The 13,936-nt window shown below is 36.3% G+C and overlaps 1 protein-coding gene across 2 annotated transcripts in view; it reads right to left on the bottom strand.

The window, feature by feature from the left end:
- Nucleotides 1-13,630, bottom strand: part of Pof1b (POF1B actin binding protein) — a 79,831-nt gene extending 66,201 nt beyond the window's left edge. For both annotated transcript variants that reach the window (XR_011376055.1, XM_070040110.1), the window contains exons 1-2: nucleotides 13,584-13,630; nucleotides 13,143-13,466 (exon numbers count right to left, since the gene is read on the bottom strand). Coding sequence is in view for 1 of the 2 variants with exons in the window: in XM_070040110.1 (XP_069896211.1) it covers nucleotides 13,143-13,427 (285 nt within the window). In the remaining variant the exon portion in view is untranslated. The remainder of the gene's footprint in view (nucleotides 1-13,142; nucleotides 13,467-13,583) is intronic.
- Nucleotides 13,631-13,936: the final 306 nt, after the last annotated feature.

Below are 13,936 nucleotides of genomic sequence, written 5' to 3'. Positions count from 1 at the left end.
ACAGAGTATAGACTAAACAATACGTATTCTTCCATTCTACCAATAAAACCTTGTACCAGTGGATGTGGCCCAGGTATCCAAGAGTAGCAGATTCAGGAAGTCAGAAAATAAAGGTGTGAAACTCCAGTGGTGCAATCAGTTAGTACACAGTACTTATAAGAAAAGAAAGGGAAACCATGGGACCTATGTTTCTTTGGGCCTGGCTTACTTCACTTAATATAATTTTTTCCAAGTCTTTCCATTTCCTAACAAATGGGGCAATGTCAGTCTTTCTGATGGAGGCACAGAATTCCATTGTGTATATATACCACATTTTCTTGATCCATTCATTTAGTGAGGGGCATCTGGGTTGGTTCCATATCTTAGCTATGGTAAATAATGCTGCAGTAAACATAGTCGTGCTGTGGTGGGGGGGGGGAGGAGGATTTAGTAGGGGTGGGGGGGAGGATGGGAAGGGATGGGAAGGGGAAACAAAGGAGGTGGCTACAATGCTTGATAAGAAATGTACTCATTATCTTGCCCATGTAATTGTAACCCCTTTGTACAGTATTTTCGCAATAAAAAAAAAGAGACAAAAAGAAAAGGAATGGCTACTTTATCTATATACATTCTTAACCCAGAATTAACCTTCTTTACATTGTATTTCTATATAAGTATGTATGTATAAAGAGCAATATTTGTTCATTATTCCACAACTCAATGCCAACAGTATCTTTTGTATTACATTCTAGATATGTGTCTTGGTTCATTATTTAAAATTAATAGTATTCCATAATGTTGTTTGGTAGCTAGCTTATTCATTTCCTTACTGATCAAGGTTTCAATATCTTCTAAATTTCTACTATGATTCCATGAGCTTTCTTGTACAATGTAAGTGATTCTCTGAAATTTCACAAAAAAGAAGGACTGCTGAGGCATAGATTATGCACATTATTTATTTTAACAGCTGCTGCCCAATTGATTTCCCAAAGGGCTATTCCAATTATCCATGTATCAGCAATGCATAAAAGTGATTATGGCTCAAAGTTACAATTAATTTATCTGTTTTTGTCTGGGGAGGTACTAGTATCAGTGAGAGAGGACGGTTGTACACACAGGTGGCACCTAAAAGTGTCCTACACATTGTACCTCTCTCCTCCATCTAACCAATTCAAATCTAATTGCATCTGCAAATGAAACATGGTGAACTTTACTAGCCAAGAAGAGCACTAACTTTTATAAGAATTTTAAAAATTTATAAAATTCTCTAAACTTACATCTATTAACCCAAATAAGCTCCACAGTGTGTTCATACACAGATTACACATGATCACACTTACTAGTGCCACTATAGGCAAAGTTTATTCAGCCATTGTGATCATACATATTTAAAGGGAAAATTAGTGTACTTGAACAAAGACTAGGATGGTACTAAAATAATAGATTATTTAATGTTTTAATATTTGGAAAGCAGGTACATTAATTGCATACTTGCTTTTTTTAGACTGTACTTGAGCCTTCATTATTAGCATTAATCATCCAAACAAACAAGGGTTTTTCCAAACAACTCTCATGGAAATATTGTAAGACACACAGAATACCCTCAAAAAGTAAAACATTAAGATAATAGCTTAATTAGCCAAACAGATGAAGGCACACATTATTGACTAGCATGAGTTTAAAGTACAGCAGTATGAATTTATGTGAATTATAAGTGGTGAAACCTATCTAAATATAATTTTGAAACAATTGTTAAAATAAAGCCCCATGCTCCCTAGAAGTCTACAGAATTAGGTAAGATGATGGATGAATGCCTAATATAAGAAGTCAGTAACATCTAGCTCTAGAGAGGACTGAAGAAAATTCATCCTGCACATAGTCATTTGCTCTACTATGGGAAGTATACAATGTAATTGTGAATCAATGAATGTGTATGAGTGTTTAAATACGTTAGAATCCAAATTTTTCAATGTCTCTTATCTGTATATGAGTTACATAAATTTCTGATGTTGAAATCATTAAATTCAATGAACAGTGGCTCTTTTAGCTCACTGATCTCTGTAGCTCAGCCTCACATTGCTGGTAATTGACTAATTTAAGCTATGACTAGGGTGGTCTTACTATCAAGATATAGCAAAAAGATTCCTAGGAAATCAAGAACCCTGGACTTTATTCTTAGTTATACTTCTGTTTAGATGTGTGATATTAGTCTCATGTCATCTCTATGAGCTTTGTTTACCTCACAGAGAGATATGTGAATTAGGAAATCTTTAACTTCATTCTATTTCTGACATACTGTAAATAAAGGAAATTATTTCTTATATTTCCATTTAGACAGGCAATTTGAAATTCTTTTTTTTTTTTTTTATCGGTCATAGGGCTTGAACTCTGGGCCTGAATGCTGTCCCTCTGCTGTTCAGCTCAAGGCTAGTGCTCTACCGCTTGAGCCACTGCACCAGTTCTGGTTTTCTGAGTGGTTTATTGGAGCTAAGAGTCTCATGGACTTTCCTGTCCAGGCTGGCTTTGAACTGTGATCCTCAGATCTCAGCCTCCTGAGTAGCTAGGATTACAGGCATGAGCCACCAGCGCCTGGCTTGAAATTTTTTAAACTTTTTCATCTTTCTTTCCTTTGATGATGACAATGATAACCTAACACTAAGAATTTCTAAGCTAATGGCTCAAACCTATAATCTGAGCTTCTCAGGAGGCTGAGATCTAAGGATCATGGTTCAAAGTTAGCCCAGGTAGGAAAGTCTATGAGTCTTTTATCCCCAATAAACCATCAGAAAGCCAGAAGTGTAGTTGTGGTTCAAGTGGTAGACCACTAGTTCTAAGCACAAAAAGCATAGGGAGAGTGCCCAGGCCCTGAGTTCAAGACACACACACATACACAGAATTTTCTATGCCAAATATGTTACATAAATTAACTTATTGAACACCCAGAACAACTTCATGAGGAAGGTAACATTATAACTCCATTATACACATGAGTAATGTCAAAGTCAGGATAATTAATTAAATGAAGGTCACCCAGCTAGTAGTAGGTGTTAGAATTCCAACTCCAGAATTCATGATCTTAATCACAATACTGTGTCACGTATATAGCTTGCATTATTATATTTTCTGAGTTTTGTAGAACCTAATTATATGGTTAGGTTTGATGAGTTTTTATAATAGGAAACTAGCATTTTGTCTTTTTCTGGCAAAAGCAATTTTGGATATTTGAAAATAAGGAAATTATTTGTGTAGAGAAAATCCCTGATTAAATCATTTAAGCTTCTACAAATTCAACAAAATTTGTTTATAGAGTGCCTTATATATTTACAAAATCACACACCTCTATGCTCAATAAAGCATTGAAATTTTATTTAATGCATGTGTCAGCTAAGTCCTTCAGGAAGACACAACTTTTTCTGAGAAAATATATCATAAAGTTTAGCCATTTATTGTGGCTCACTACTGCTAATTACATAAACATTACCTTATGGATAACTTGCTTTACATAGAACTCTGTTGAGGAATTTTGTTTATAGTTCTGTGGGCTCGTGCCTGGTATAAAATTCAGGTCTCTTTCTCCTATGCTGCCTCAGATTTTCAACTTTGGCAAAGTTGTAACAGCACTCTACCTCCTCTATCCCATTTACTTTTTATGAAATACATATGGCATTACCAATTTTAAGATCAGAATAGATTAAAATCAGTCTGCTTTTTTGAGATAATTTTACGACATCACTCAAGATAACTGTCCATAACTTAGCACATACTAAATCAGAGATAGGATACTCTGGTTTCCCCTAGGGAATTTACTATTCACAAAAATATATCTTATTTCCAACTGTTAAATAGCTGTTTTTCAGAACAAAATCAGTTGAAGTGCAAATGGCCCCAATTTCTCAGTTACTTACCATCTTCAGAGGGTTTTGGAATGGCTCAGTGCAGTGGAGAAAAAAAGAAAATCAAACTCTAGAGAAGTATTCTCCTCTAGGCACAAAGAAAACCTTAACTGAATTCTGAGATTACTTAGTGGAAGATCTTGAAAATCAAAATGAACACTATTTTTGTCTCTAATATGCTTTCCAGGCTTTGCAGGATGAGAAAACTATACTGAGGAGAGTCATCAAATGCTTCACTGAAATTAAAATATAAACCTGCTTAAAGTAAAAACATTTTAGGAACTAAAGTTAATTAATAGAGACAATCTAATGGAACTAGTAGGAGCTGACTTCTGAATTTAGTACATTCATTTAACTTAGCAAGTTGGTTTGAGCTATTTTGAGCATTGGTTTTGCAAATCCTGGGACTTGAACTCTGGGCCTGGGCAGTGTCCCTGAGCTGCTGCTGCTTCTTCTTCTTTTTTTTTTTTTTTTTTTTTGTCTGTTATGTGGCCTCAACTCTGGGCCTGGGCACTGTCTCTCAGCTCTTCCGCTCAAAACTAGCACTCTACCACTTGAGCCACAGTGCCATTTCTGGCTTTGTATGCTTATGTTGTGGTGAAGAATCAAACCCAGGGCCTCATGCATGCGAGGCAAACACTGTACCACTGAAACACCTTCACAGCCCCCTGAGCTTCTTTTGTTCAAGGGTAGCACTCTACCACTTGAGCCACAGCTCTACTTCCTGCTTTTTCTGTTGATATGATACTGAGGAATCAAACCCTGGGCTTTATGTATTATACTTAACTCATACTTTTCTTTGTAGTTGCTACATAATGCTTTAAATGTATAAAAAGAATGAATAGAATATAATCTGTCTTGTCCTCAAAGTCAGAATCTAATAGCAAAATAAAAGCATGAAAAATAAGTTTCAAGCAGATACAGAATTACTGTAAGGAGTTTTGAGGACAATGAGATCATCTTAACATGGGGCCATCAGAAATTTGCTCACCTGGCCAAGTACTGAGAATATGGTATAATTCCACCACATCTAAATTAATGAGAGAAGGGGGATGGGGCACTTTAGGCACAAGAGCAACTTTAGAATTATCAAAATTTAAGGGCTATATGTAGGCCAAAATGGCTTACATTTTGAGTGAAACACAGAATATTAGAAGAAAGTTTCAGTAAAGTAAGATCCATAGAACAGAAGAAAGTTTCAGTAAAGTAAGATCCATAGGACAGAGAGCACAGAGGTGCTGAAAATCAAACTAAGAAACTTATGGACACTGAAGGTTTTATGGGCAGAAATCATTTGTAGTGAATTTACCTAACTCTTCTTCAGAAGATATTCTTAGGTGGCATTAAGTTTGTGGTGATTTTAAAAATAATTTTTAGCTGAAATCTATATATCCACACCGACATTTGTATTAGAAGACAAGTGGGTAAATGAACGAAACAATCTTTTTTCCTTAGAAAGTTCCACATGTGTTTTGGTATATAGATGAAGAGTGAATACTAGTAATAATGTTTATGAGAGAACCTCTGGACTTGTACATGGTGTGTCAAACCATAACAAAGTAACTGATGAAATTAAATGAATAAAAGCACTGCACCTAGGCAGAATTTCAGTTACAGAAGAATGGTGGGATGATACTTATAAGCTAACCAACCAATTGCTTCAAGATAATTTGATTAAAGAAAGTATCACAAGAACCCAGGGGAAAATCATGACCAATCAGAAGAACTAGTTCTTTTAAAAAAATTGCTACATTAAGTAATGATAAATATTTGTCTGTAGGGAAAAATAAAATACAAACCAAATATGAGCAAGTCAAATCCAGATGTTTAACAAGGCCCAAGAACTAGAATAGAAAACTAATTGACTCAATAATAACTTCCTCATGTTTATTCCATGTGTTGTTCACTTTTTGAAAGAGGTAATCAATGTCTTTCCATTTTCAGTTCAAAGAGAGTGCATGGAAGTGTAAAATTAAGACATAGCTCTTTACCAAAGCCACTGATGGCAACCAGTTTAGGAAACCATAAATAATCACAGAAATGTAACTGAGGGAACACTAGAGGTGAAGGGAAAAAGAAAGGGGGAGAGAGGAAAAAAGTACTCATAATTGCCGCCACTTCTATTCTCTTTCTTAAAAAATATTTATTTGGATTTGTCTTTGAGTCATAATTTCAAATGAGTCTCAAACTGTAAGAAGTGTACAGTCCAGGATGGTGAGGAAGAAGGCCCATAGAGATATTAGATAGCCATATCATCCTATGGTTAAAGAACATGAAGTGAAATTATTGGCTTTCAAATGAGAGCACATCTAAGATGGAGTTGGATAAGAAGATGATGAGATGATTAAAGGCTGGTAAATACTTAAAGACAAAACTCAGGATAGATATTTGAGGGATAGCTGAGAGTCCAACAAAGCTGTGAGGTGTAGGGGTGGGTATATACCGAGTCTGGAATGGAATGAACAAAAGGAACATTTGGAGAGGGAGGCAGAGTTTTAAATTTGTTCCAGAACAACAGTAATCTGTATGGAACACAAGGAAGAAAGAGATGGATAACTAGATGTAGACCAAAAAGTAGGAATGGAAGGTCTTAAAGAGGTCCATTAACATTATTAGTGTCAGAAGTTTGAACCAACTTTTGGGATCTGGTTCCACATTACAAATCGAATGTCAGGTTATTATTGAGATTATAAATTTTACATGAAGGTAAATGACAACATAACCAGTAACATTCATTTAAAAATATTTTTTAAACCTGAGCCCAATGGCTCATACCTGTAATCCCAGCTACTCAGGAGGCTGAGATCTGAGGATCGCAGTTCAAAGCCAGCCCAGGCAGGAAAGACCATGAGACACTTATCTCCAATAAACCACCAGAAAACTAGAAGGGGTGTTATGGCTCAAGTGGTAGAGCACTTACCTTGAGCTGAAGAGCAGAGGGAGAGCGCCTAGGCTCAGAGCTCAAGCCAAATGACTGACAAAAAAAATTAAAATTCTAGCACTGCCTTTCTGAGAAATAACATATACTTTAAATGTTTGTTTACATGTATCTTATTTAGCTACATACTGACTAAGTCCCAAAGGATTTTAAGTGTTTACAATGGGAGCACATACAAGAAAAGGATCATGAACTATAATAATGAGTCATATTGGCAAGTACTTCATGATATAAATAAAAGTAAAATAGGTGTTATAGCACAGTAGTAGAGCTAGACTGCAAGGTTTGACTCCTAGTTCTACTATATACTCACTGCCTGAAAAAGGGTACATCTCTGTACCTCACCTACCTTGTCTGTAAAACTAGAAATTATACTGAACACTACTTAGTAAAGCTCAGAATTAATTCAGTACTGTACAGAAGTATGAAGCACTTACAGAAAAGGATATGAAACCCAGATCATGCTCCCAAAAGAAAGAAAGTCTGAGAACAGTGGTGCATGCTTATAGTCCTGGCTACTGCAGATGCTGGAATGGTATGATCACTTGAGTCCAAGGATTTTGAGGCCAGGCTGAGCAACATGGAGAGACCTTCTCTCAAAACAAAACAAAACAAGACACAAAAGGAGGATGTATTCAGATTAAGGAGGGAAAAGTAATCCTCATTTGTATCTTGTTTCTATCCACTTTTTTCTGTGAAAGTTAACTTTCGCAAAAAATATAGATAGAAGAAAAAATGCATGTATAACACCTAAAGATTTCATTTAATTCTTCTTGTAAAGATAGAGTTTAATTCTTCTGCTGAAATATTACCGAACATTTGTTATCTGTAGCACTCCCTGAGACATTCCATATATAGTTTTTGTTGTTGTTATGGGCATTTTCTATGTGGTTGCGTTGTTGTTCCTGTTGTTGGTACTGAGGTTTGAACACAGGGCTTTGCACTTGCTAACTCAGGCATTTTGCTCGTTGTGTCACACTTCTAGTCCTTTCTACCATGATTATTTTTGACATAGAGTCTTGCATTTTATCTGGGCCAGCCTGGACCATGATCCTATCCTTCTGTTTATGATTTCACTGTAGGTGAAAGGACTGGTGGATGTTACCATGCCCAACTGTTTTGCTTTGTTTTTTAGTGGGGTTTTTTTTGAGATGGTGGTCTGACAAATTTTGCCTAGACAAAATTTCCACCTCTCAGATAACTGGGATGCCATACCTGCGCTACTTCTCTCAGCTATTGGTCTAGTAAACTTTTTGCCCAGTTGGATTACAGGTAGGAGCCACTGGTACCAGGTTTGTGACTATGCTTTATATTACAAAATCTGGACCTTTCCCAACAATACTGATAAGCTCTTAACTTCTGTTGATAGCTCTGGCTTAAGAGGTCCAGACCTTCATGCAAAATATAGATGGAGGAGAATGAGAATTGGGTAGCAGAGAATATGACATGCATAGTATAAGACTGTGTTCTTTGAATATTTGAAAGTATGTTGGAATGTGCATGGAAATCTTTCATGTTGTTTAATGTGAATTTTCAAACTTTACTTTTAAATGGAATGCTTCATGAAGGAAAACTATGAGAGCTATGCGTGGAGATGGGAAAGAAAAACTTGGAGAGAGTGAGGGAAGGGGTGACATTGTTAAAAAAGATTATGTAACTGTAATCCCTGTGGTATATTACCTTTAGGAAAAAAATTTAAATTTTTGAGAAGAAACTTATTGCTCGATTCTTTTTCTTCTTCATTTAGAAGGAAACCTATAGCTGGACAGGAAATAAAATATACAGTCCCTTTGCAGTGTATACTTTGTGTCTTTCAGTACTATAAGGGTATGTGTTGTGTTGCAAGTAAAAAAGAAATCTCTATGAGAGGCCACATGCAGTGTTTCATGCCTCTGATCCCAGCTACTCAGGAGGCAGAGGCAGAGTTTGAGGCCAGTCTAGACGTTCTCCATATCCCATGACAACTAGTAAAAATTGAGCGTAGTGTGTACTAGACATTCTAGCTATGGCAGAAGTGTAAAAAGAGGATTGTGGCCCAGGCAAGCTGGATGAAACCGAAGATCCTATTCTAAAAATAAAGCAAAAGGGGCTGGAGATATATTTCACGTAGTAGAGCACCTATGTACCTGTACTCTAGTACTGTCCCCCACCAAAACAAAAGGGAAAAAAAGAACCACTATTTGGATAGCTCTTGATGTGAAGAAATAATGTTGACTCAAATGTACTCAACCTTAACTTCTCAATAGAATTTAAGAGCAGGACAAAACCCCTAGTTGCTTCACCATAAATGGTCAAGCAAAGAAATTTCCATCAGGACAGTTAAAGAGAAGTTCCCTTCCTCTGGCTATACTCCTGCCCACTGCCACCCACAAAGAAAGCTTGAGAGTAGTATTGACAGAAAACAGGCCAGGCAAACAAGACACAATTTCCATGGGCATTTTCACCCAGCAATTAGTTACACTCACAATTTCTACAGCTTCATTTAATTGCAAGCACAAAAGGGATAGACCAAAACTGAACACACCAACCCCTTTATCCTATGACCTCATTCTTTTTTCTAGCCACCTACTTCCCTGAACAATCATTCACTTTAGTGACCACACCCTAGCACAACAATTTATCAAAGCAACACACCCCTCCACCCTCCAGGCCCCCTCACTAGCCCAGAAAATCATAACACAGTCCAGGAGCAATCCACCTTCTTTGAAACCACCAAAGACAAAGGAAAATAATCATGTAAACAAACATAACCTTAGCCCAGCAATTATTCAGAACAAAGGCCATTTATAAATGTACATTTTCCCCTGGGCTGTTCTGGAGAGTTAGATTTGGTTGCTTGTTTCAAATTCAAAACATGGCAAAGTTTATAGCATGTATGTTAAAAGATCAGGATATTATTGAATAAATAATATTAAATAACTTATTCAATAAGTATTGGTAGCAACAATGCAAAATAACCTTTTCAAATTCAATCTCCATAGTCTTGGGTCATCTACAAGCCTGGCCCAGTAAGTTGTTTATCCTCAGACTGAACTCTCTCTTAACAAGCAAATGACATTTGTCTAGAAAATCCACAGTGTTTCCTACAAAATAGACTGCTATTAAGCATGTTTCAGTGAATGACTGGAATTAAAAATATTTTATTTTGACCTTTTTTTGTCTTTTTCAAAACAGTTCCTCTATATTTATGAAAACTATCTTGACCTTCACAAATCTAAATGAATGGAAGGACAAAATGTAACTCTTGAGTATTTCTGTCAGTGCAGCTCATCAAAATCAGTATTGCACTGTGAGTTAATGACAGTAGGTTATTATTTAAGTATTAGAGGTTGAATTGTAAGATTGTTTTTGTTTTCATTTAAGTAGCTTTGAGAACACTATTCAATTATTTAAAAGGCCACATTGGGTTCTAAAATGTATCTATAACTTTTATTTTATCTGTGTTTAACTATACTTGTTCCAATGAATAAATCTTGTAATTTTAGTTTTACTATCAAGACAATGTAGTCACAGCTAAGGTCTACATTTAATATACTCTAAGATGTAGCCCGTCAATCAGACACAACAATAACTGAGAAAATTTACAGACAAGAAACAAAGCAACTTTATATATCTGGAGAAATAGTAACTATCATTATATCCATAAAACCACCACAGTGCACAAGAAGATGATAAAAGAAAACATGCTCCAAAAAATGAAGAAATAGAAAAGTCTACATTGTTTCAAAAAGCATTTGTTTAATTGTAAAATGTATATGATACAAACTAGCATTAAGATCTGGGAAGCTGAGTAAAATGGCATCAAGTTCACGTTTTCATACTTTACTGCTGGCAATATTTACTTTACACTCCTATGAGTTCTCTGAATATCATCCAAACACCAAAATGCTACAAGCAAAGTCGAAGTTTAAGTGAATTCATGATGACCAGCAGTTGCATGCAATCCTCAATTTTTAAAAAGCTGTCACAGTCACAAACTGTGGCATCAGAACAGCTGCTACATAACAACTCATTTGAAACATGACATACTAAGGACAGACTTTATTAACACATATAACAAAAAGCTTTTGCGTGATATGCACTGCTTACTTATGCCTGGCACAGTGGGTAATAAGGCTGCCTTCATGTCTTAATCATTTTGTCAGCGTGCAGGTATCTTCAGATCAGACTTAGGCATTACTTTACATAATGCCACAGTGCTATTCCAGCAATACGGTGAAAGGAAACTAAAAGCAGACATCTTCGTGGCACCTCTCCCAACCCTTTCTTGATAATATTTCCTTATACAGGATTTCATATCTAACTCACATTGAAATTTTGTGCACAAATTTTCTATTTCCTGAATATTTCTTTGCCTTTACCCCATAGCCTGAGTTTCACCTCCCTCAATCACATTCATCCATTACTTTTCTTTCTTCCCAGTCATAAACGACTTCAGACCTCACAATAGCCTTACTGCAACCTCTTAGCTTTTTGAGGTCATATGTTTTTATCCCTAAGGTACAATATACCCTTTTCTAGAAGGAACAATGTTTTAGAATAGAGACAGTGTTATAAGGATTACTTGTCAAAGATCACATATCAAAGGATCTGTTCAAATAAGGAAAGTCTCATTAAAAAAAAAAAAAAAGCTTCCCCAGCTTCATCCTGGTGTTATTAAAAGGAAAAACAATGGATGGGAAAAACTGGGAGAGAGCAAGGGAAGGGGAGATACTGCTCATAAAGAAATATACTCTTTACCTGACTTATGTAACTGTAACCCCTTTGTGCATCACCTTTACAATAGCAATTGAAAACTAATAAAAAGAGTAGAAATTCTTAAACACCCCCCAAAAAAGAATAAAAACTTTGAACAAAAAGAGAGCCCAGGAACAAACAATAATACATGATTCTAAGAATTATTCTCTAGTTAATATTTGTAACGACAAATTTCAGATTTTAAAGGTAAATGTGTCTATTTACCTTTCTTTTATTGGCAAGTTCACTTGAAAAGTAAGTGGGTTTAAATAACTATAATAAACAGGATGACTCTAGCATTCCTATGATAATAGCAATTGTTGTTTTTAAGCCTCATTGTTTTTGGGACACTAAGGAACAAAAAGGACAGCCACTTCATTGTTCATTAGCATATTAGTACTGAATATTGGAATATTATCACTTATACAAAACAGTTTTTTTTATCTACATACTTTTCTTCCACTTGACCTCAAAACAGGTGGGGTTTTTTTCTATACCAAGAAATTACTGGTAGTGAATCCTATTTTTTCAATTTCTTTCCCTGAAATTAAAGTTTTAAGTAAAAAAGCAAAATTGTAGCATTTGGAGTTTGAGGATTATCTGTAGCTTTGAAAAATTCTTTAGAATAGTTTTATTACACACTTCAGAAATAGTGCTCTATATTTTATAGTGTGACTTTTGTGGAAAAAAAACAACCCATACTATTACCAATAATATAAGATAGGGGATAACATTTCTCTGGTTGTCTTTTGAGATCTTCACAATATAATAAATTAGATCTTGAAAACATAATTTCAGTTGAGACAGAAGTTTTGAAAGCTTAAAGCTATACAAATTTAATGTAAAGAAGTCAAAATATCAAAATAGACATAAAGCTGTTCATTTTATATAGGCTTACACTTTTACTTTTTATGTATTAGTAATATTATTTGTACAGTTATTGGTGTAAGATAAAAACCTTAGAAACAAGTTTATTTCAATCTCAATGTGTCAGAGTTCTCTCTCTTGTACCTTTCATAGTGACAATTGCTTAGGTCTTGCCTTCCACAATCTTATATCCCCTTCTAGCATTTCTTCTACTAACATTCCACATATCCTCCCTTGTCTGTACAAGAATCAATGTGTCATTTTCAGAAGATGAAACACTTATATGACAATTTTAACAGACATCTGCACCTGTCACTTTTCCTGCAGCAGTATCCTACAAGCTGAACACAAATAATTGCTTGTCACTCCAGGTATGTCATTGGCCTTGTACCACTCTGTTTGATACAAGAAAAAAAAAAACTGTATTCAGCTTGAGGATTGCTTTATAGGAGAGACAAAAGGATATTTCACTCAGATCCAATGAACTTCGACAGAAAATGAGCCCTCCCAAACACTATTATGATTAGGTTATGAAAATCATTGGAACTGGTAAATTAGAAAAAAAAAAAACCACAGGTGAATGAAAAATACACATTCCAGAGGGAGGAGCTGAGTGCTCAAAACATATAACTTCATGCCAACAGAAAGAGAACTGGGACAAAGAAAAAAGGGAAGAAATAGGGTTCAAGAGTTCCCTTCTCCACTAGCCCGAAATTGTTTTCTGTTACCTGGGAATGGTCGCTGAAAACCAAATTTTGATAGGAGGAGGCAGTTTTGAGTGGGGAGAGCACTTCCCTAGAGCCGACGGGGTCCAAGGCCTGCACCACTTTGTTCATGGGCCCGCTGTAGGTCCTCACTCGTTCATACACTACATTTTTTTCTGGAGGTTGCTGGGTTTGGTTTGTCTGATGGTAACAGTGGTAATGGTGGGGCTGACACTGCAGCACCTCTGGGGGCTGCTGAGTCCCACAGCTGCTGCTGGTGGTCTCATTCCAATAGCTTGAGCTCATCATCTTCTCAGTGGTCAGAAAGGGATTCCCCGGATTCTTTCCCTAAGGAATAAACAGAGAAAGACAATTTTTTTTTTAAGTATGAACAAGCAGACACTTGCGTAGAAGCCATTTATCAACCAACTCTACTCATTGTGGTGCCAGGGAAAGATGAATTACCTGAGCAGCAGCAGAAGCAGGTCTGGCAGCTGCACAACAGGCAGCAAAGTATTTGAGCTCAAATGAAAAGTGGAGCCACCCTGAGAGATTGCTCCAGGAAATAGCTCTGACACGCCTCTGAGGGGCGGATTCACCTGGCAGCTTTGCATGCCCCGAGAGGCTGGGCCTGGGCGCAGAGATAGCTCTTAAGTCCTTCCGGTAGGTAAAGGCCCCTTGAAAGAGACGAAATGCAGAATTTCAGAGTAGGAGCTCAGGGAAAGTTGAAGACAACAGACATGTCAATGCTAAAACGTACTAGAGGAAAAAAGGCACAATGACACATGAAAGTGGTTTTTTCCATGGTTCACAAGCAT

Source organism: Dipodomys merriami, unplaced genomic scaffold (genome assembly GCF_024711535.1).
Source record: "Dipodomys merriami isolate MVZ:Mamm:240054 unplaced genomic scaffold, mDipMer1.0.p SCAF_3, whole genome shotgun sequence".
NCBI classification, from domain to species: domain Eukaryota; kingdom Metazoa; phylum Chordata; class Mammalia; order Rodentia; family Heteromyidae; genus Dipodomys; species Dipodomys merriami.
The sequence above is the reverse complement of the archived record's forward strand: the minus strand, read 5'-3'. Positions and strand labels throughout refer to the sequence as shown.